The sequence below is a fragment of the Daphnia pulicaria genome, chromosome 6 (genome assembly GCF_021234035.1).
Source record: "Daphnia pulicaria isolate SC F1-1A chromosome 6, SC_F0-13Bv2, whole genome shotgun sequence".
NCBI lineage: Eukaryota > Metazoa > Arthropoda > Branchiopoda > Diplostraca > Daphniidae > Daphnia > Daphnia pulicaria.
Genome location: NC_060918.1, coordinates 7,322,956 through 7,343,083, shown reverse-complemented (window position 1 = coordinate 7,343,083; position 20,128 = coordinate 7,322,956). Strand labels below are relative to the sequence as shown.

At 40.3% G+C, this 20,128-nt stretch overlaps 1 protein-coding gene, 1 long non-coding RNA gene and 37 pseudogenes across 2 annotated transcripts; all 39 read right to left on the bottom strand.

Moving 5' to 3' along the window:
* Positions 1-1,005: 1,005 nt before the first annotated feature.
* LOC124342046 lies at positions 1,006-2,702 on the bottom strand. The gene is made up of 2 exons (XM_046795017.1): positions 1,284-2,702; positions 1,006-1,227 (listed from the first exon to the last, which is right to left on the bottom strand). The coding sequence occupies exons 1-2, from the start codon at positions 2,700-2,702 to the stop codon at positions 1,006-1,008; spliced, it is 1,641 nt and encodes a 546-aa protein (XP_046650973.1).
* A 1,673-nt stretch (positions 2,703-4,375) lies between these two features.
* Positions 4,376-5,102, bottom strand: LOC124342022. Its single transcript, XR_006918704.1, has 4 exons — positions 4,836-5,102; positions 4,695-4,779; positions 4,508-4,595; positions 4,376-4,439 (listed from the first exon to the last, which is right to left on the bottom strand). It is a non-coding gene; the product is annotated as an uncharacterized LOC124342022 (long non-coding RNA).
* Positions 5,103-5,473: 371 nt separating this feature from the next.
* LOC124346586 lies at positions 5,474-5,592 on the bottom strand (annotated as a pseudogene).
* A 284-nt stretch (positions 5,593-5,876) lies between these two features.
* On the bottom strand, positions 5,877-5,995 carry LOC124346585 (annotated as a pseudogene).
* Positions 5,996-6,280: 285 nt separating this feature from the next.
* On the bottom strand, positions 6,281-6,399 carry LOC124346584 (annotated as a pseudogene).
* Positions 6,400-6,684: 285 nt separating this feature from the next.
* LOC124346583 lies at positions 6,685-6,803 on the bottom strand (annotated as a pseudogene).
* A 284-nt stretch (positions 6,804-7,087) lies between these two features.
* LOC124346582 lies at positions 7,088-7,206 on the bottom strand (annotated as a pseudogene).
* Positions 7,207-7,490: 284 nt separating this feature from the next.
* On the bottom strand, positions 7,491-7,609 carry LOC124345561 (annotated as a pseudogene).
* Positions 7,610-7,894: 285 nt separating this feature from the next.
* LOC124346581 lies at positions 7,895-8,013 on the bottom strand (annotated as a pseudogene).
* Positions 8,014-8,297: 284 nt separating this feature from the next.
* Positions 8,298-8,416, bottom strand: LOC124346118 (annotated as a pseudogene).
* A 284-nt stretch (positions 8,417-8,700) lies between these two features.
* On the bottom strand, positions 8,701-8,819 carry LOC124346117 (annotated as a pseudogene).
* A 284-nt stretch (positions 8,820-9,103) lies between these two features.
* On the bottom strand, positions 9,104-9,221 carry LOC124345248 (annotated as a pseudogene).
* Positions 9,222-9,506: 285 nt separating this feature from the next.
* LOC124346580 lies at positions 9,507-9,625 on the bottom strand (annotated as a pseudogene).
* Positions 9,626-9,909: 284 nt separating this feature from the next.
* Positions 9,910-10,028, bottom strand: LOC124346579 (annotated as a pseudogene).
* Positions 10,029-10,311: 283 nt separating this feature from the next.
* LOC124346578 lies at positions 10,312-10,430 on the bottom strand (annotated as a pseudogene).
* A 284-nt stretch (positions 10,431-10,714) lies between these two features.
* LOC124346576 lies at positions 10,715-10,833 on the bottom strand (annotated as a pseudogene).
* A 284-nt stretch (positions 10,834-11,117) lies between these two features.
* LOC124346575 lies at positions 11,118-11,236 on the bottom strand (annotated as a pseudogene).
* A 284-nt stretch (positions 11,237-11,520) lies between these two features.
* Positions 11,521-11,639, bottom strand: LOC124345216 (annotated as a pseudogene).
* Positions 11,640-11,923: 284 nt separating this feature from the next.
* Positions 11,924-12,042, bottom strand: LOC124346574 (annotated as a pseudogene).
* A 284-nt stretch (positions 12,043-12,326) lies between these two features.
* On the bottom strand, positions 12,327-12,445 carry LOC124346573 (annotated as a pseudogene).
* A 283-nt stretch (positions 12,446-12,728) lies between these two features.
* LOC124346572 lies at positions 12,729-12,847 on the bottom strand (annotated as a pseudogene).
* Positions 12,848-13,132: 285 nt separating this feature from the next.
* Positions 13,133-13,251, bottom strand: LOC124346571 (annotated as a pseudogene).
* A 284-nt stretch (positions 13,252-13,535) lies between these two features.
* On the bottom strand, positions 13,536-13,654 carry LOC124346570 (annotated as a pseudogene).
* A 285-nt stretch (positions 13,655-13,939) lies between these two features.
* Positions 13,940-14,058, bottom strand: LOC124346569 (annotated as a pseudogene).
* A 285-nt stretch (positions 14,059-14,343) lies between these two features.
* On the bottom strand, positions 14,344-14,462 carry LOC124345353 (annotated as a pseudogene).
* Positions 14,463-14,746: 284 nt separating this feature from the next.
* Positions 14,747-14,864, bottom strand: LOC124345247 (annotated as a pseudogene).
* A 285-nt stretch (positions 14,865-15,149) lies between these two features.
* On the bottom strand, positions 15,150-15,268 carry LOC124344653 (annotated as a pseudogene).
* Positions 15,269-15,552: 284 nt separating this feature from the next.
* LOC124346568 lies at positions 15,553-15,671 on the bottom strand (annotated as a pseudogene).
* Positions 15,672-15,955: 284 nt separating this feature from the next.
* Positions 15,956-16,073, bottom strand: LOC124345246 (annotated as a pseudogene).
* A 284-nt stretch (positions 16,074-16,357) lies between these two features.
* LOC124346567 lies at positions 16,358-16,476 on the bottom strand (annotated as a pseudogene).
* A 284-nt stretch (positions 16,477-16,760) lies between these two features.
* Positions 16,761-16,879, bottom strand: LOC124346565 (annotated as a pseudogene).
* Positions 16,880-17,164: 285 nt separating this feature from the next.
* Positions 17,165-17,283, bottom strand: LOC124346564 (annotated as a pseudogene).
* Positions 17,284-17,568: 285 nt separating this feature from the next.
* LOC124345352 lies at positions 17,569-17,687 on the bottom strand (annotated as a pseudogene).
* Positions 17,688-17,971: 284 nt separating this feature from the next.
* On the bottom strand, positions 17,972-18,090 carry LOC124346563 (annotated as a pseudogene).
* A 285-nt stretch (positions 18,091-18,375) lies between these two features.
* Positions 18,376-18,494, bottom strand: LOC124346562 (annotated as a pseudogene).
* A 284-nt stretch (positions 18,495-18,778) lies between these two features.
* On the bottom strand, positions 18,779-18,897 carry LOC124346115 (annotated as a pseudogene).
* A 284-nt stretch (positions 18,898-19,181) lies between these two features.
* LOC124345664 lies at positions 19,182-19,300 on the bottom strand (annotated as a pseudogene).
* A 284-nt stretch (positions 19,301-19,584) lies between these two features.
* LOC124345245 lies at positions 19,585-19,702 on the bottom strand (annotated as a pseudogene).
* Positions 19,703-19,986: 284 nt separating this feature from the next.
* Positions 19,987-20,105, bottom strand: LOC124346560 (annotated as a pseudogene).
* Between the last annotated feature and the right edge of the window lie 23 nt (positions 20,106-20,128).

Here is a 20,128-nt window from a genome sequence, read left to right as displayed (position 1 = left end):
GCTAGGGCTGTGTCGTATGTTGGGTTGAACGGTTTGTGTCCTAAGTTGATGATATACTTGCTGGTGAGCCAGCTCTTCCTGTCAGCTAGTGGTTCCGTGCCAGATTCTGCATAGAGGATTTGGGTTGGGGTGGACTGTTTGGAGCCGAGGATCGTCCTGATTATTGCTCTGCAGGCAACGTTTATTTTTTCGATGTTGGTTCTGCTGGCATTGCCATAGGCAATTAGACCGTAGTCGACTTTGCTTCGGACTAGGCTTTTGTAAAGTAGGGTGAGTGTCTTGACCGATGGACCTAGCTTGGCGTTGGCTATGATTGTGAATAGTTTTTTCAGGTTCATGCAGTGGGTCCGTACATGGTCTATGTGGGTTTTCCAGAGTAGCTTTTGATCGAGCCAAACGCCGAGGAACTTATGCGTTGCTTGTGAGGCGATCCTGTGTCCGTTGATGGAGAGTAGGGGGTCTGCGCCGGGTTTGTAGGATCGGTTGAAGACTACGACGGTGGATTTATCCGGGGAGAAATTGAGCTTCCACCTCCTGCCCCATTGGTAGATCTTGTTGAGGGCTGGTTGGATAGTCACTTCCGCGTCTGCCGGGAGCTTGGTTTTGGCATATATGGTCACATCATCGGCGAATATGCGAGTTTTTACAGGGAGAGGGTGGGTCGGGAAGTCAATTACCATTATGTTGAAGAGGATTGGACTTAATACCGCTCTTTGGGGGACTCCATTCTCTACTGTTTTGTGGTCAGATGTTTGGTCACCTATTCGGACGCACATTGACCTGTCTGTGAGGAACTCCTTGATCCAGGCTAGGGTTTGGCCCGTGATTCCGAGTTTTGCTATTTTGTAGAGGAGTCCTTGGGTCCATACCGAGTCGTATGCCTTGGAGATATCCAAAAACACCGCGACGGTGGATTGCTTTCTGCCGAAGCCTAGCTTTATGTCCGTTTCTAGCTGTACGATGTGGTCAGTAGTGCTGCATCCCCTTCTGAACCCGGCCTGTTCCTTATTGATTTTGTTCTTGGACTCGAGGAACCAGTGTAGGCGGTTTGCGATTACTCTTTCCATGGTCTTGCAAAGGCATGAAGTGAGTGAGATTGGGCGGTACGATGAAGGGTCCTCTGCTTTCTTGCCGGGTTTTAGGAGGGGTAGCACGATTGATTCCTTCCACTGTGCTGGGAAATGGGATTTCGTAAATAGGGTGTTGAATAGGTGTAGTAGGTGGGTCCTGTTTTTCGGTGACAGGTTGTTGAGCATGGCATTATTGACTAGGTCGGCTCCTACCGCTTTACTTTTGGATTTGGGGAGGGATCTCTCGAGTTCTTCCGGTGTGATTGGATCGTTCAGGATGTTGTGGGTGGTGGATGTTATGTTGCTGTTGATGGTGGCGTAGAAGTGGTCGTTAGTTGGTAGATTGGCTGGGTACACACTGCTGAATCGGTCGAGGAATAGGTCGGCCTTTTCCTTCGGGCTGTTTATCGTTGTGTTGTTGTTTGAGATCAGGGGGCCGTCTGGTGAGAGGTTAGATCCTTTTCCTAGCATGCTTTTGGTGAAAGTCCAGAGGCGGGGTTGGTCTTGCGGGCCGAGGTTCGAGATGAAGGAGGACCAGGCTTCCTTTTTTGCCTTGATGATGTGCCTCTTTTTCAGGGCCTCGGCTTTTTTCCATTCCGTTCTGAGGTGTAGCGATGTAGGTGATTTGCACCAGTTTTTGAGTGCAATTCGTGCGTTCTTCACTAGTGTGTTGCATTCTGCGTTCCACCAGGGCCGCGATGGTTCTGAGTTTCTTGCCCGTGATGGGTTTGATTTTTTGAAGCATTTTTCGTTTTCTCCGTTCAGTCCTGTCATGAAAGCTGTAGTGGCTGCTTCTGGGTTCTGGATCTCCGAGAACTTGAGTTCTATGAGTGCGGTGTCTAGGAGGTGGTTCCAGTCTGCCCACTTGTTTTCGTTGATGATCCATTTGGGCGGTTGTCTTGAGATTCGAGCTGGGGTCGTGTTGAGCGTGAGGAATATGGGGAGGTGGTCGCTACCTAGGCTTGGACCTATTGAAATCGTTGCTGAGGTGGCGAGTTCAGATGATGTCATAGTTAGATCGATAGTGGATATTTTCCCGCTTGCCGGATCGATCCTTGTACCTAGATCATTAGGTGTTATGAGGCATATGTCTTGGCTGTTGAGGATGGTTTCGAAGATGGTCTTCCCTGCTTTGTTGGCGGTTGCGTTGCTTTCCCACATGTCGTGGTGGCCGTTGAAGTCCCCTCCAATAACCGCCGGGTTGGGTCTGTTGAAAATTTCCGCTACGTCAGCCATTTCACAGTCGCCTTTGGGAACATAGGCAGAAATGAAATCGATTTTTGAGTTGCTTCTTGATAGGATGCTGACGCCGATGGCTTCTACGGTGTCATGTGGGGTAAGGGGCAAGGGGGTGAACGAAAGTTGTTTATTAATTAGAATTGCTACTCCTCCCCCTGATCTGTTAGGGCGGTTCTTCTTGAGGATATGGTAGGCTTTGAATTTAACGTAGAAAGATTTCTTCCAGTGCGTTTCGCTGAGGAGGATTATTTCAGGTTTAACTAAGGATAGGAATTGCCGGAATTCTTCTAGTTTGGCTTTGGTGAGCCCTCTGGCATTCCACTGGAGGCATTTGAAATTATTTGTTGGGTTTGGGGTAGTGCGTGAGTGGTGTACTGTGTGTCTACTTATCATTTTCTGTGTCCATGTCGTCTGGCCATTGGCTGGTTGTGCTGAACATGGGGCTCTGTTCATTTGTGTGGTGTAGCAGTTTAGGGTTCATAGTAGCCCTCAGTGGGTCCGCTGTTACGTGTGGGGGTGAGTGGGACCTGTCTGTAACTCTCCCCATTAGTAGTTCTTCCAACCTGTCAAATCTGTTTTGCTGTATTTGCATGTTGGTCTGTTGCTGCTTATCAATGCTGCTGAACCGTTGGTCGAATTTACTAATTTTCTTGTTTGTGTCTTCTAGGTCGACCGCCAGCGATTGGATGTTTACTTGGATTTGTGGGATGGTGGCTGCAGTCATGGTGTACATCTCTTGTTGGATGGCCTTTATTTGGTCCTGTAGGGTTGTCAGGTCGTTCCTTGGGGTTGGCGGCGGTGCGGGGCGGTTGGTTGGGGTGGGGGTTCGATTGGTTACTGAGCTGTACAGATTTACGTGGCGGAATCGAGCTTCTTGTATGGTGATTTCCTCCAGGTAGGCCATTTTAATAATGCTCTTCATTTGTTGGTATGCAGGGCATTGATCGCTGTCTGCTTCATGATCTCCGTTGTTGCAGTTAATACACCTTCTTGAGCATTCTTGGTGTGTCTCGTGTTGTTGTTTGCCGCATCTTTTGCAGTTAGGGCCATTTGCGTTGCACCTGTTGGCGGTGTGGCCGAGTCTCCAACAGTTCCTGCATCTGTATGGGCTTGGTACCGATACCTTTACTGGGTAGCTGATTGATGCTATCTTGATCCTGTCTGGGACCTCTTTCAAGAAGGTAAGTAGTACTGTTGTCGAGGGGGAGCCTGGTGAGTTGCGGATCGGGAGCCGTTTGACATGTGTCACGTGCTGGTCTGCTAGAGCTTCCAGAATCTCCTCCTCCGCGTCGCTTATCGGAATACCAAAAATTACTCCTACCTTCCTCGCTGTTGACCGGGTGGGTAGAGTGCTAGATGCTGGTCTGCCTGCCAGGGTCTTGATGTTGAGTAGTACTTGTTGTTGTTGCAAGTCAGTAGGGCTGACGGATAGGTCGCAGCCTGAGAGTACCGTGGAGTCCCGGGGGTCCCCAATGGCTGTGCAAATGGCTTTTCGCATGGCTTCACGTTCTGCTAAGGACATTGATTTGAAGTTTGGACGGTCATCCATGAGTTTGATTATCACAGGGAGGGGGTGGTCTGTTGAGTTGCACGGTCTTTTCGAACACGGTGGGGCATCACGGTTGGCCATTTTGTTGGTGGCACCTGGCGCGGACATTGCTTTGACACGGGGGCCTGTGGGGGGGGGGGGGGGTCGCGCGTGTTTGTCTGTCGGAATAAAGCGGGGGGCGTATATACGGTGAGTACGTGAGTCTGCAGGCACTTTGAGAGAGAGAAGAGAATGCACGTCAGGTCTCTACGAAGGTGCAAGGCGAACTCTCGGGACAGCCAAACTGAAAATGTAAACAAGTATAGAAAGATGCGTCTGCAAAAAGTACTAAACAGTATCCAAATTAAAAAAATTCAACTGTATTTTCAAATAAATTGAATTTGCAAAATTTAGACTGTTTACAAAGTAAATATGAAATAAAATATAATAATTAATTGAGATCCAATTAAAACAATTCAAATTTTAGTTTAAATTAACAAAACTCCATTTTACCCTATGCTTCAGAGCGAAGGAAAATTTTTAACTAAACTAAGAATATATAACTGAATCTGAATGTGTATGGGGTTGTTTAACACAGGAACCTATCAAAGAACATATTTAAATTAATTGAAATACAATGGAAGCAAGTCCAATAAAAAAAAAAACTTACATGTTCTTATTCCAGCCTTCATAGTTAACGATGAAGAAAATTCCACTGATAACCAATAATACTGGTAATTTCTTCAGAAAAAGGGTCCCTGGATCAATAATAATAGAATAATGGTTAATAAAATTGAATGACTGCAAACTTTCTATAGACAGAATATAAAATGCAGGAAAAAACTTAGCGAGCTTACCAAGCCCTACCCCATAATTGATATTTTACAAAGAAAATAGGGGTGTTTTGATGGGAAAAAAGCTGGTTACTGAAGGAAATATCACCTGTAATAAACTGAGTTACTTAATGTGATAAATATACCTTAAAATCACGAATTTACCATTTTGACAGTTCCTATAGGCAAGAGAGAGAAAGATAACTGGTAAAAAAATTAAGACAAAATGACTGGAAATAGATGTACATAGGGTAAATTTGAAAGCTGAGTACGAAAAACACCACTAAAAAGCTCAAATATTGATGATAAATAAGAAAATACAGTAAAAAAATACGGGCCTATTTAAGAAAAAACAAAGTGGCCGCCGAAATCAACAAATCTGGATCGACCAATTGGCCACCGCGGCAGCACTCGTTTTCCCCTACTACCCTGAGAGCGCATTTTGAGGACGAGCGTTTGAGCTAGCTCACCAGTTCCGTGTTGGACCAGGTGCGTTCTACGTGATATGGCCGTTGACATTCAAAAATAAAAAATTTACCCTCCCAGTCCCAATGGATGAATAGAAAATCACTTCAAAGTGATTGAAATGTTTGTTTATTGAATTCGGACTGGTAACCATCGCGAATAAAAAAAAACGCGATCAACTTTGAAAAACTCTCAATGGAATTCATCCAGAATCATTCCTATAGATGAATTGAACCTATCCCTGTGTCATTGAAATTTTTGATCTACGAATTTGGACTGGTAACCATCGTGATTGAAAAAAATTTCAAGAAATTTGTTATTGAAAACAAACTATTCATCGCCAACGACATCCCGTATTCCCAAGCGGTCACCCTTCCAAGTACTAACGGGACTCGACGTAACTTAACTTCTGGGAGCTGACGAGACCAGGTGCGTTCTACGTGATATGGCCGTTGACATTCAAAAATAAAAAATTTACCATCCCATTCCCAATGGATGAATAGAAAATCACTTCAAAGTGATTGAAATGTTTGTTTATTGAATTCGGACTGGTAACCATCGCGAATAAAAAAACGCGATCAACTTTGAAAAACTCTCAATGGAATTCATCCAGAATCATTCCTATAGATGAATTGAACCTATCCCTGTGTCATTGAAATTTTTGATCTACGAATTTGGACTGGTAACCATCGTGATTGAAAAAAATTTCAAGAAATTTGTTATTGAAAACAAACTATTCATCGCCAACGACATCCCGTATTCCCAAGCGGTCACCCTTCCAAGTACTAACGGGACTCGACGTAACTTAACTTCTGGGAGCTGACGAGACCAGGTGCGTTCTACGTGATATGGCCGTTGACATTCAAAAATAAAAAATTTACCATCCCATTCCTAATGGATGAATAGAAAATCACTTCAAAGTGATTGAAATGTTTGTTTATTGAATTCGGACTGGTAACCATCGCGAATAAAAAAACGCGATCAACTTTGAAAAACTCTCAATGGAATTCATCCAGAATCATTCCTATAGATGAATTGAACCTATCCCTGTGTCATTGAAATTTTTGATCTACGAATTTGGACTGGTAACCATCGTGATTGAAAAAAAATTTCAAGAAATTTGTTATTGAAAACAAACTATTCATCGCCAACGACATCCCGTATTCCCAAGCGGTCACCCTTCCAAGTACTAACGGGACTCGACGTAACTTAACTTCTGGGAGCTGACGAGACCAGGTGCGTTCTACGTGATATGGCCGTTGACATTCAAAAATAATAAATTTACCCTCCCAGTCCCAATGGATGAATAGAAAATCACTTCAAAGTGATTGAAATGTTTGTTTATTGAATTCGGACTGGTAACCATCGCGAATAAAAAAACGCGATCAACTTTGAAAAACTCTCAATGGAATTCATCCAGAATCATTCCTATAGATGAATTGAAGCTATCCCTGTGTCATTGAAATTTTTGATCTACGAATTTGGACTGGTAACCATCGTGATTGAAAAAAAATTTCAAGAAATTTGTTATTGAAAACAAACTATTCATCGCCAACGACATCCCGTATTCCCAAGCGGTCACCCTTCCAAGTACTAACGGGACTCGACGTAACTTAACTTCTGGGAGCTGACGAGACCAGGTGCGTTCTACGTGATATGGCCGTTGACATTCAAAAATGAAAATTTACCCTCCCAGTCCCAATGGATGAATAGAAAATCACTTCAAAGTGATTGAAATGTTTGTTCATTGAATTCGGACTGGTAACCATCGCGAATAAAAAAACGTGATAGACTTTGAAAAACTCTCAATGGAATTCATCCAGAATCATTCCTATAGATGAATTGAACCTATCCCTGTGTCATTGAAATTTTTGATCTACGAATTTGGACTGGTAACCATCGTGATTGAAAAAAAATTTCAAGAAATTTGTTATTGAAAACAAACTATTCATCGCCAACGACATCCCGTATTCCCAAGCGGTCACCCTTCCAAGTACTAACGGGACTCGACGTAACTTAACTTCTGGGAGCTGACGAGACCAGGTGCGTTCTACGTGATATGGCCGTTGACATTCAAAAATGAAAATTTACCCTCCCACTCCCAATGGATGAATAGAAAATCACTTCAAAGTGATAGAAATGTTTGTTCATTGAATTTGGACTGGTAACCATCGCGAATAAAAAAACGCGATAAACTTTGAAAAACTCTCAATGGAATTCATCCAGAATCATTCCTATAGATGAATTGAACCTATCCCTGTGTCATTGAAATTTTTGATCTACGAATTTGGACTGGTAACCATCGTGATTGAAAAAAAATTTCAAGAAATTTGTTATTGAAAACAAACTATTCATCGCCAACGACATTCCGTATTCCCAAGCGGTCACCCTTCCAAGTACTAACGGGACTCGACGTACCTTAACTTCTGGGAGCTGACGAGACCAGGTGCGTTCTACGTGATATGGCCGTTGACATTCAAAAATAAAAAATTTACCCTCCCAGTCCCAATGGATGAATAGAAAATCACTTCAAAGTGATTGAAATGTTTGTTCATTGAATTCGGACTGGTAACCATCGCGAATAAAAAAACGCGATAGACTTTGAAAAACTCTCAATGGAATTCATCCAGAATCATTCCTATAGATGAATTGAAGCTATCCCTGTGTCATTGAAATTTTTGATCTACGAATTTGGACTTGTAACCATCGTGATTGAAAAAAAATTTAAAGAAATTTGTTATTGAAAACAAACTATTCATCGCCAACGACATCCCGTATTCCCAAGCGGTCACCCTTCCAAGTACTAACGGGACTCGACGTAACTTAACTTCTGGGAGCTGACGAGACCAGGTGCGTTCTACGTGATATGGCCGTTGACATTCAAAAATGAAAATTTACCCTCCCAGTCCCAATGGATGAATAGAAAATCACTTCAAAGTGATTGAAATGTTTGTTCATTGAATTCGGACTGGTAACCATCGCGAATAAAAAAACGTGATAGACTTTGAAAAACTCTCAATGGAATTCATCCAGAATCATTCCTATAGATGAATTGAACCTATCCCTGTGTCATTGAAATTTTTGATCTACGAATTTGGACTGGTAACCATCGTGATTGAAAAAAAATTTCAAGAAATTTGTTATTGAAAACAAACTATTCATCGCCAACGACATTCCGTATTCCCAAGCGGTCACCCTTCCAAGAGCTAACGGGACTCGACGTAACTTAACTTCTGGGAGCTGACGAGACCAGGTGCGTTCTACGTGATATGGCCGTTGACATTCAAAAATGAAAATTTACCCTCCCAGTCCCAATGGATGAATAGAAAATCACTTCAAAGTGATTGAAATGTTTGTTCATTGAATTCGGACTGGTAACCATCGCGAATAAAAAAACGCGATAAACTTTGAAAAACTCTCAATGGAATTCATCCAGAATCATTCCTATAGATGAATTGAACCTATCCCTGTGTCATTGAAATTTTTGATCGACGAATTTGGACTGGTAACCATCGTGATTGAAAAAAAATTTCAAGAAATTTGTTATTGAAAACAAACTATTCATCGCCAACGACATTCCGTATTCCCAAGCGGTCACCCTTCCAAGAGCTAACGGGACTCGACGTAACTTAACTTCTGGGAGCTGACGAGACCAGGTGCGTTCTACGTGATATGGCCGTTGACATTCAAAAATGAAAATTTACCCTCCCAGTCCCAATGGATGAATAGAAAATCACTTCAAAGTGATTGAAATGTTTGTTCATTGAATTCGGACTGGTAACCATCGCGAATAAAAAAACGCGATAAACTTTGAAAAACTCTCAATGGAATTCATCCAGAATCATTCCTATAGATGAATTGAACCTATCCCTGTGTCATTGAAATTTTTGATCGACGAATTTGGACTGGTAACCATCGTGATTGAAAAAAAATTTCAAGAAATTTGTTATTGAAAACAAACTATTCATCGCCAACGACATCCGTATTCCCAAGCGGTCACCCTTCCAAGTACTAACGGGACTCGACGTAACTTAACTTCTGGGAGCTGACGAGACCAGGTGCGTTCTACGTGATATGGCCGTTGACATTCAAAAATAAAAAATTTACCCTTCTATTCCCAATGGATGAATAGAAAATCACTTCAAAGTGATTGAAATGTTTGTTCATTGAATTCGGACTGGTAACCATCGCGAATAAAAAAACGCGATAGACTTTGAAAAACTCTCAATGGAATTCATCCAGAATCATTCCTATAGATGAATTGAACCTATCCCTGTGTCATTGAAATTTTTGATCTACGAATTTGGACTGGTAACCATCGTGATTGAAAAAAAATTTCAAGAAATTTGTTATTGAAAACAAACTATTCATCGCCAACGACATCCCGTATTCCCAAGCGGTCACCCTTCCAAGTACTAACGGGACTCGACGTAACTTAACTTCTGGGAGCTGACGAGACCAGGTGCGTTCTACGTGATATGGCCGTTGACATTCAAAAATAAAAAATTTACCCTCCCAGTCCCAATGGATGAAAAGAAAATCACTTCAAAGTGATTGAAATGTTTGTTCATTGAATTCGGACTGGTAACCATCGCGAATAAAAAACGCGATAGACTTTGAAAAACTCTCAATGGAATTCATCCAGAATCATTCCTATAGATGAATTGAACCTATCCCTGTGTCATTGAAATTTTTGATCTACGAATTTAGACTGGTAACCATCGTGATTGAAAAAAAATTTCAAGAAATTTGTTATTGAAAACAAACTATTCATCGCCAACGACATCCCGTATTCCCAAGCGGTCACCCTTCCAAGTACTAACGGGACTCGACGTAACTTAACTTCTGGGAGCTGACGAGACCAGGTGCGTTCTACGTGATATGGCCGTTGACATTCAAAAATAAAAAATTTACCCTCCCAGTCCCAATGGATGAAAAGAAAATCACTTCAAAGTGATTGAAATGTTTGTTCATTGAATTCGGACTGGTAACCATCGCGAATAAAAACGCGATAGACTTTGAAAAACTCCCAATGGAATTCATCCAGAATCATTCCTATAGATGAATTGAACCTATCCCTGTGTCATTGAAATTTTTGATCTACGAATTTGGACTGGTAACCATCGTGATTGAAAAAAAATTTCAAGAAATTTGTTATTGAAAACAAACTATTCATCGCCAACGACATCCCGTATTCCCAAGCGGTCACCCTTCCAAGTACTAACGGGACTCGACGTAACTTAACTTCTGGGAGCTGACGAGACCAGGTGCGTTCTACGTGATATGGCCGTTGACATTCAAAAATGAAAATTTACCCTCCCAGTCCCAATGGATGAATAGAAAATCACTTCAAAGTGATAGAAATGTTTGTTCATTGAATTTGGACTGGTAACCATCGCGAATAAAAAAACGCGATAGACTTTGAAAAACTCTCAATGGAATTCATCCAGAATCATTCCTATAGATGAATTGAACCTATCCCTGTGTCATTGAAATTTTTGATCTACGAATTTGGACTGGTAACCATCGTGATTGAAAAAAAATTTCAAGAAATTTGTTATTGAAAACAAACTATTCATCGCCAACGACATCCCGTATTCCCAAGCGGTCACCCTTCCAAGTACTAACGGGACTCGACGTAACTTAACTTCTGGGAGCTGACGAGACCAGGTGCGTTCTACGTGATATGGCCGTTGACATTCAAAAATAAAAAATTTACCCTCCCAGTCCCAATGGATGAAAAGAAAATCACTTCAAAGTGATTGAAATGTTTGTTCATTGAATTCGGACTGGTAACCATCGCGAATAAAAAACGCGATAGACTTTGAAAAACTCTCAATGGAATTCATCCAGAATCATTCCTATAGATGAATTGAACCTATCCCTGTGTCATTGAAATTTTTGATCTACGAATTTAGACTGGTAACCATCGTGATTGAAAAAAAATTTCAAGAAATTTGTTATTGAAAACAAACTATTCATCGCCAACGACATCCCGTATTCCCAAGCGGTCACCCTTCCAAGTACTAACGGGACTCGACGTAACTTAACTTCTGGGAGCTGACGAGACCAGGTGCGTTCTACGTGATATGGCCGTTGACATTCAAAAATAAAAAATTTACCCTCCCAGTCCCAATGGATGAAAAGAAAATCACTTCAAAGTGATTGAAATGTTTGTTCATTGAATTCGGACTGGTAACCATCGCGAATAAAAAACGCGATAGACTTTGAAAAACTCTCAATGGAATTCATCCAGAATCATTCCTATAGATGAATTGAACCTATCCCTGTGTCATTGAAATTTTTGATCTACGAATTTGGACTGGTAACCATCGTGATTGAAAAAAAATTTCAAGAAATTTGTTATTGAAAACAAACTATTCATCGCCAACGACATCCCGTATTCCCAAGCGGTCACCCTTCCAAGTACTAACGGGACTCGACGTAACTTAATTTCTGGGAGCTGACGAGACCAGGTGCGTTCTACGTGATATGGCCGTTGACATTCAAAAATGAAAATTTACCCTCCCAGTCCCAATGGATGAATAGAAAATCACTTCAAAGTGATAGAAATGTTGGTTCATTGAATTTGGACTGGTAACCATCGCGAATAAAAAAACGCGATAAACTTTGAAAAACTCTCAATGGAATTCATCCAGAATCATTCCTATAGATGAATTGAACCTATCCCTGTGTCATTGAAATTTTTGATCTACGAATTTGGACTGGTAACCATCGTGATTGAAAAAAAATTTCAAGAAATTTGTTATTGAAAACAAACTATTCATCGCCAACGACATCCCGTATTCCCAAGCGGTCACCCTTCCAAGTACTAACGGGACTCGACGTAACTTAACTTCTGGGAGCTGACGAGACCAGGTGCGTTCTACGTGATATGGCCGTTGACATTCAAAAATGAAAATTTACCCTCCCAGTCCCAATGGATGAATAGAAAATCACTTCAAAGTGATAGAAATGTTTGTTCATTGAATTTGGACTGGTAACCATCGCGAATAAAAAAACGCGATAAACTTTGAAAAACTCTCAATGGAATTCATCCAGAATCATTCCTATAGATGAATTGAAGCTATCCCTGTGTCATTGAAATTTTTGATCTACGAATTTGGACTTGTAACCATCGTGATTGAAAAAAAATTTAAAGAAATTTGTTATTGAAAACAAACTATTCATCGCCAACGACATCCCGTATTCCCAAGCGGTCACCCTTCCAAGTACTAACGGGACTCGACGTAACTTAACTTCTGGGAGCTGACGAGACCAGGTGCGTTCTACGTGATATGGCCGTTGACATTCAAAAATGAAAATTTACCCTCCCACTCCCAATGGATGAATAGAAAATCACTTCAAAGTGATAGAAATGTTTGTTCATTGAATTTGGACTGGTAACCATCGCGAATAAAAAAACGCGATAAACTTTGAAAAACTCTCAATGGAATTCATCCAGAATCATTCCTATAGATGAATTGAACCTATCCCTGTGTCATTGAAATTTTTGATCTACGAATTTGGACTGGTAACCATCGTGATTGAAAAAAAATTCAAGAAATTTGTTATTGAAAACAAACTATTCATCGCCAACGACATCCCGTATTCCCAAGCGGTCACCCTTCCAAGTACTAACGGGACTCGACGTAACTTAACTTCTGGGAGCTGACGAGACCAGGTGCGTTCTACGTGATATGGCCGTTGACATTCAAAAATAAAAAATTTACCCTCCCAGTCCCAATGGATGAATAGAAAATCACTTCAAAGTGATTGAAATGTTTGTTCATTGAATTCGGACTGGTAACCATCGCGAATAAAAAAACGCGATAGACTTTGAAAAACTCTCAATGGAATTCATCCAGAATCATTCCTATAGATGAATTGAACCTATCCCTGTGTCATTGAAATTTTTGATCTACGAATTTGGACTTGTAACCATCGTGATTGAAAAAAAATTTAAAGAAATTTGTTATTGAAAACAAACTATTCATCGCCAACGACATCCCGTATTCCCAAGCGGTCACCCTTCCAAGTACTAACGGGACTCGACGTAACTTAACTTCTGGGAGCTGACGAGACCAGGTGCGTTCTACGTGATATGGCCGTTGACATTCAAAAATAAAAAATTTACCCTCCCAGTCCCAATGGATGAATAGAAAATCACTTCAAAGTGATAGAAATGTTTGTTCATTGAATTTGGACTGGTAACCATCGCGAATAAAAAAACGCGATAAACTTTGAAAAACTCTCAATGGAATTCATCCAGAATCATTCCTATAGATGAATTGAACCTATCCCTGTGTCATTGAAATTTTTGATCTACGAATTTGGACTGGTAACCATCGTGATTGAAAAAAAATTCAAGAAATTTGTTATTGAAAACAAACTATTCATCGCCAACGACATCCCGTATTCCCAAGCGGTCACCCTTCCAAGTACTAACGGGACTCGACGTAACTTAACTTCTGGGAGCTGACGAGACCAGGTGCGTTCTACGTGATATGGCCGTTGACATTCAAAAATAAAAAATTTACCCTCCCAGTCCCAATGGATGAATAGAAAATCACTTCAAAGTGATTGAAATGTTTGTTCATTGAATTCGGACTGGTAACCATCGCGAATAAAAAAACGCGATAGACTTTGAAAAACTCTCAATGGAATTCATCCAGAATCATTCCTATAGATGAATTGAACCTATCCCTGTGTCATTGAAATTTTTGATCTACGAATTTGGACTTGTAACCATCGTGATTGAAAAAAAATTTAAAGAAATTTGTTATTGAAAACAAACTATTCATCGCCAACGACATCCCGTATTCCCAAGCGGTCACCCTTCCAAGTACTAACGGGACTCGACGTAACTTAACTTCTGGGAGCTGACGAGACCAGGTGCGTTCTACGTGATATGGCCGTTGACATTCAAAAATAAAAAATTTACCCTCCCAGTCCCAATGGATGAATAGAAAATCACTTCAAAGTGATTGAAATGTTTGTTCATTGAATTCGGACTGGTAACCATCGCGAATAAAAAAACGCGATAGACTTTGAAAAACTCTCAATGGAATTCATCCAGAATCATTCCTATAGATGAATTGAACCTATCCCTGTGTCATTGAAATTTTTGATCTACGAATTTGGACTTGTAACCATCGTGATTGAAAAAAAATTTAAAGAAATTTGTTATTGAAAACAAACTATTCGTCGCCAACGACATCCCGTATTCCCAAGCCGTCACCCTTCCAAGTACTAACGGGACTCGACGTAACTTAACTTCTGGGAGCTGACGAGACCAGGTGCGTTCTACGTGATATGGCCGTTGACATTCAAAAATGAAAATTTACCCTCCCACTCCCAATGGATGAATAGAAAATCACTTCAAAGTGATAGAAATGTTTGTTCATTGAATTTGGACTGGTAACCATCGCGAATAAAAAAACGCGATAAACTTTGAAAAACTCTCAATGGAATTCATCCAGAATCATTCCTATAGATGAATTGAACCTATCCCTGTGTCATTGAAATTTTTGATCTACGAATTTGGACTGGTAACCATCGTGATTGAAAAAAAATTTCAAGAAATTTGTTATTGAAAACAAACTATTCATCGCCAACGACATCCGTATTCCCAAGCGGTCACCCTTCCAAGTACTAACGGGACTCGACGTAACTTAACTTCTGGGAGCTGACGAGACCAGGTGCGTTCTACGTGATATGGCCGTTGACATTCAAAAATAAAAAATTTACCCTCCTAGTCACAATGGATGAATAGAAAATCACTTCAAAGTGATTGAAATGTTTGTTCATTGAATTCGGACTGGTAACCATCGCGAATAAAAAAACGCGATAGACTTTGAAAAACTCTCAATGGAATTCATCCAGAATCATTCCTATAGATGAATTGAACCTATCCCTGTGTCATTGAAATTTTTGATCTACGAATTTGGACTGGTAACCATCGTGATTGAAAAAAAATTTCAAGAAATTTGTTATTGAAAACAAACTATTCATCGCCAACGACATCCCGTATTCCCAAGCGGTCACCCCTCCAAGTACTAACGGGACTCGACGTAACTTAACTTCTGGGAGCTGACGAGACCAGGTGCGTTCTACGTGATATGGCCGTTGACATTCAAAAATGAAAATTTACCCTCCCAGTCCCAATGGATGAATAGAAAATCACTTCAAAGTGATTGAAATGTTTGTTCATTGAATTCGGACTGGTAACCATCGCGAATAAAAAAACGCGATAGACATTGAAAAACTCTCAATGGAATTCATCCAGAATCATTCCTATAGATGAATTGAAGCTATCCCTGTGTCATTGAAATTTTTGATCTACGAATTTGGACTTGTAACCATCGTGATTGAAAAAAAATTTAAAGAAATTTGTTATTGAAAACAAACTATTCATCGCCAACGACATCCCGTATTCCCAAGCGGTCACCCTTCCAAGTACTAACGGGACTCGACGTAACTTAACTTCTGGGAGCTGACGAGACCAGGTGCGTTCTACGTGATATGGCCGTTGACATTCAAAAATGAAAATTTACCCTCCCACTCCCAATGGATGAATAGAAAATCACTTCAAAGTGATAGAAATGTTTGTTCATTGAATTTGGACTGGTAACCATCGCGAATAAAAAAACGCGATAAACTTTGAAAAACTCTCAATGGAATTCATCCAGAATCATTCCTATAGATGAATTGAACCTATCCCTGTGTCATTGAAATTTTTGATCTACGAATTTGGACTGGTAACCATCGTGATTGAAAAAAAATTTCAAGAAATTTGTTATTGAAAACAAACTATTCATCGCCAACGACATCCGTATTCCCAAGCGGTCACCCTTCCAAGTACTAACGGGACTCGACGTAACTTAACTTCTGGGAGCTGACGAGACCAGGTGCGTTCTACGTGATATGGCCGTTGACATTCAAAAATGAAAATTTACCCTCCCAGTCCCAATGGATGAATAGAAAATCACTTCAAAGTGATAATAATGTTTGTTCATTGAATTTGGACTGGTAACCATCGCGAATAAAAACACGCGATCAACTTTGAAAAACTCTCAATGGAATTCATCCAGAATCATTCCTATAGATGAATTGAAGCTATCCCTGTGTCATTGAAATTTTTGATCTACGAATTTGGACTGGTAACCATCGTGATTGAAAAAAAATTTCAAGAAATTTGTTATTGAAAACAAACTATTCATCGCCAACGACATCCCGTATTCCCAAGCGGTCACCCTTCCAAGTACTAACGGGACTCGACGTAACTTAACTTCTGGGAGCTGACGAGACCAGGTGCGTTCTACGTGATATGGCCGTTGACATTCAAAAATGAAAATTTACCCTCCCAGTCCCAATGGATGAATAGAAAATCACTTCAAAGTGATAATAATGTTTGTTCATTGAATTTGGACTGGTAACCATCGCGAATAAAAACACGCGATCAACTTTGAAAAACTCTCAATGGAATTCATCCAGAATCATTCCTATAGATGAATTGAACCTATCCCTGTGTCATTGAAATTTTTGATCTACGAATTTGGACTGGTAACCATCGTGATTGAAAAAAAATTTCAAGAAATTTGTTATTGAAAACAAACTATTCATCGCCAACGACATCCCGTATTCCCAAGCGGTCACCCTTCCAAGTACTAACGGGACTCGACGTAACTTAACTTCTGGGAGCTGACGAGACCAGGTGCGTTCTACGTGATATGGCCGTTGACATTCAAAAATAAAAAATTTACCCTCCCAGTCCCAATGGATGAATAGAAAATCACTTCAAAGTGATTGAAATGTTTGTTCATTGAATTCGGACTGGTAACCATCGCGAATAAAAAAACGCGATAGACTTTGAAAAACTCTCAATGGAATTCATCCAGAATCATTCCTATAGATGAATTGAACCTATCCCTGTGTCATTGAAATTTTTGATCTACGAATTTGGACTTGTAACCATCGTGATTGAAAAAAAATTTAAAGAAATTTGTTATTGAAAACAAACTATTCATCGCCAACGACATCCCGTATTCCCAAGCGGTCACCCTTCCAAGTACTAACGGGACTCGACGTAACTTAACTTCTGGGAGCTGACGAGACCAGGTGCGTTCTACGTGATATGGCCGTTGACATTCAAAAATAAAAAATTTACCCTCCCAGTCCCAATGGATGAATAGAAAATCACTTCAAAGTGATTGAAATGTTTGTTCATTGAATTCGGACTGGTAACCATCGCGAATAAAAAAACGCGATAGACTTTGAAAAACTCTCAATGGAATTCATCCAGAATCATTCCTATAGATGAATTGAACCTATCCCTGTGTCATTGAAATTTTTGATCTACGAATTTGGACTTGTAACCATCGTGATTGAAAAAAAATTTAAAGAAATTTGTTATTGAAAACAAACTATTCATCGCCAACGACATCCCGTATTCCCAAGCCGTCACCCTTCCAAGTACTAACGGGACTCGACGTAACTTAACTTCTGGGAGCTGACGAGACCAGGTGCGTTCTACGTGATATGGCCGTTGACATTCAAAAATGAAAATTTACCCTCCCACTCCCAATGGATGAATAGAAAATCACTTCAAAGTGATAGAAATGTTTGTTCATTGAATTTGGACTGGTAACCATCGCGAATAAAAAAACGCGATAAACTTTGAAAAACTCTCAATGGAATTCATCCAGAATCATTCCTATAGATGAATTGAACCTATCCCTGTGTCATTGAAATTTTTGATCTACGAATTTGGACTGGTAACCATCGTGATTGAAAAAAAATTTCAAGAAATTTGTTATTGAAAACAAACTATTCATCGCCAACGACATCCCGTATTCCCAAGCGGTCACCCTTCCAAGTACTAACGGGACTCGACGTAACTTAACTTCTGGGAGCTGACGAGACCAGGTGCGTTCTACGTGATATGGCCGTTGACATTTAAAAATAAAAAATTTACCCTCCCAGTCCCAATGGATGAATAGAAAATCACTTCAAAGTGATTGAAATGTTTGTTCATTGAATTCGGACTGGTAACCATCGCGAATAAAAAAACGCGATAGACTTTGAAAAACTCTCAATGGAATTCATCCAGAATCATTCCTATAGATGAATTGAACCTATCCCTGTGTCATTGAAATTTTTGATCTACGAATTTGGACTTGTAACCATCGTGATTGAAAAAAAATTTAAAGAAATTTGTTATTGAAAACAAACTATTCATCGCCAACGACATCCCGTATTCCCAAGCGGTCACCCTTCCAAGTACTAACGGGACTCGACGTAACTTAACTTCTGGGAGCTGACGAGACCAGGTGCGTTCTACGTGATATGGCCGTTGACATTCAAAAATGAAAATTTACCCTCCCACTCCCAATGGATGAATAGAAAATCACTTCAAAGTGATAGAAATGTTTGTTCATTGAATTTGGACTGGTAACCATCGCGAATAAAAAAACGCGATAAACTTTGAAAAACTCTCAATGGAATTCATCCAGAATCATTCCTATAGATGAATTGAACCTATCCCTGTGTCATTGAAATTTTTGATCTACGAATTTGGACTGGTAACCATCGTGATTGAAAAAAAATTTCAAGAAATTTGTTATTGAAAACAAACTATTCATCGCCAACGACATTCCGTATTCCCAAGCGGTCACCCTTCCAAGAGCTAACGGGACTCGACGTAACTTAACTTCTGGGAGCTGACGAGACCAGGTGCGTTCTACGTGATATGGCCGTTGACATTCAAAAATGAAAATTTACCCTCCCAGTCCCAATGGATGAATAGAAAATCACTTCAAAGTGATTGAAATGTTTGTTCATTGAATTCGGACTGGTAACCATCGCGAATAAAAACACGCGATCAACTTTGAAAAACTCTCAATGGAATTCATCCAGAATCATTCCTATAGATGAATTGAACCTATCCCTGTGTCATTGAAATTTTTGATCTACGAATTTGGACTTGTAACCATCGTGATTGAAAAAAAATTTAAAGAAATTTGTTATTGAAAACAAACTATTCATCGCCAACGACATCCCGTATTCCCAAGCGGTCACCCTTCTAAGTACTAACGGGACTCGACGTAACTTAACTTCTGGGAGCTGACGAGACAAGGTGCGTTCTACGTGATATGGCCGTTGACATTCAAAAATGAAAATTTACCCTCCCAGTCCCAATGGATGAATAGAAAATCACTTCAAAGTGATTGAAATGTTTGTTCATTGAATTCGGACTGGTAACCATCGCGAATAAAAAAACGCGATCAACTTTGAAAAACTCTCAATGGAATTCATCCAGAATCATTCCTATAGATGAATTGAACCTATCCCTGTGTCATTGAAATTTTTGATCTACGAATTTGGACTGGTAACCATCGTGATTGAAAAAAAATTTCAAGAAATTTGTTATTGAAAACAAACTATTCATCGCCAACGACATCCGTATTCCCAAGCGGTCACCCTTCCAAGTACTAACGGGACTCGACGTAACTTAACTTCTGGGAGCTGACGAGACCAGGTGCGTTCTACGTGATATGGCCGTTGACATTCAAAAATGAAAATTTACCCTCCCAGTCCCAATGGATGAATAGAAAATCACTTCAAAGTGATAATAATGTTTGTTCATTGAATTTGGACTGGTAACCATCGCGAATAAAAACACGCGATCAACTTTGAAAAACTCTCAATGGAATTCATCCAGAATCATTCCTATAGATGAATTGAAGCTATCCCTGTGTCATTGAAATTTTTGATCTACGAATTTGGACTGGTAACCATCGTGATTGAAAAAAAATTTCAAGAAATTTGTTATTGAAAACAAACTATTCATCGCCAACGACATCCCGTATTCCCAAGCGGTCACCCTTCCAAGTACTAACGGGACTCGACGTAACTTAACTTCTGGGAGCTGACGAGACCAGGTGCGTTCTACGTGATATGGCCGTTGACATTCAAAAATGAAAATTTACCCT

Excerpts from the sequence above, each read along its gene's own strand:
- LOC124342046 (XM_046795017.1), bottom strand. The coding sequence starts at position 2,702 with ATGATAAGTAGACACACAGTACACCACTCACGCACTACCCCAAACCCA. Across the intron at positions 1,228-1,283 it reads CCAAATCCAAAAGTAAAGCG|GACCCACCTACTACACCTAT; the intron begins GTAGGAGCCGAC and ends ACCGAAAAACAG.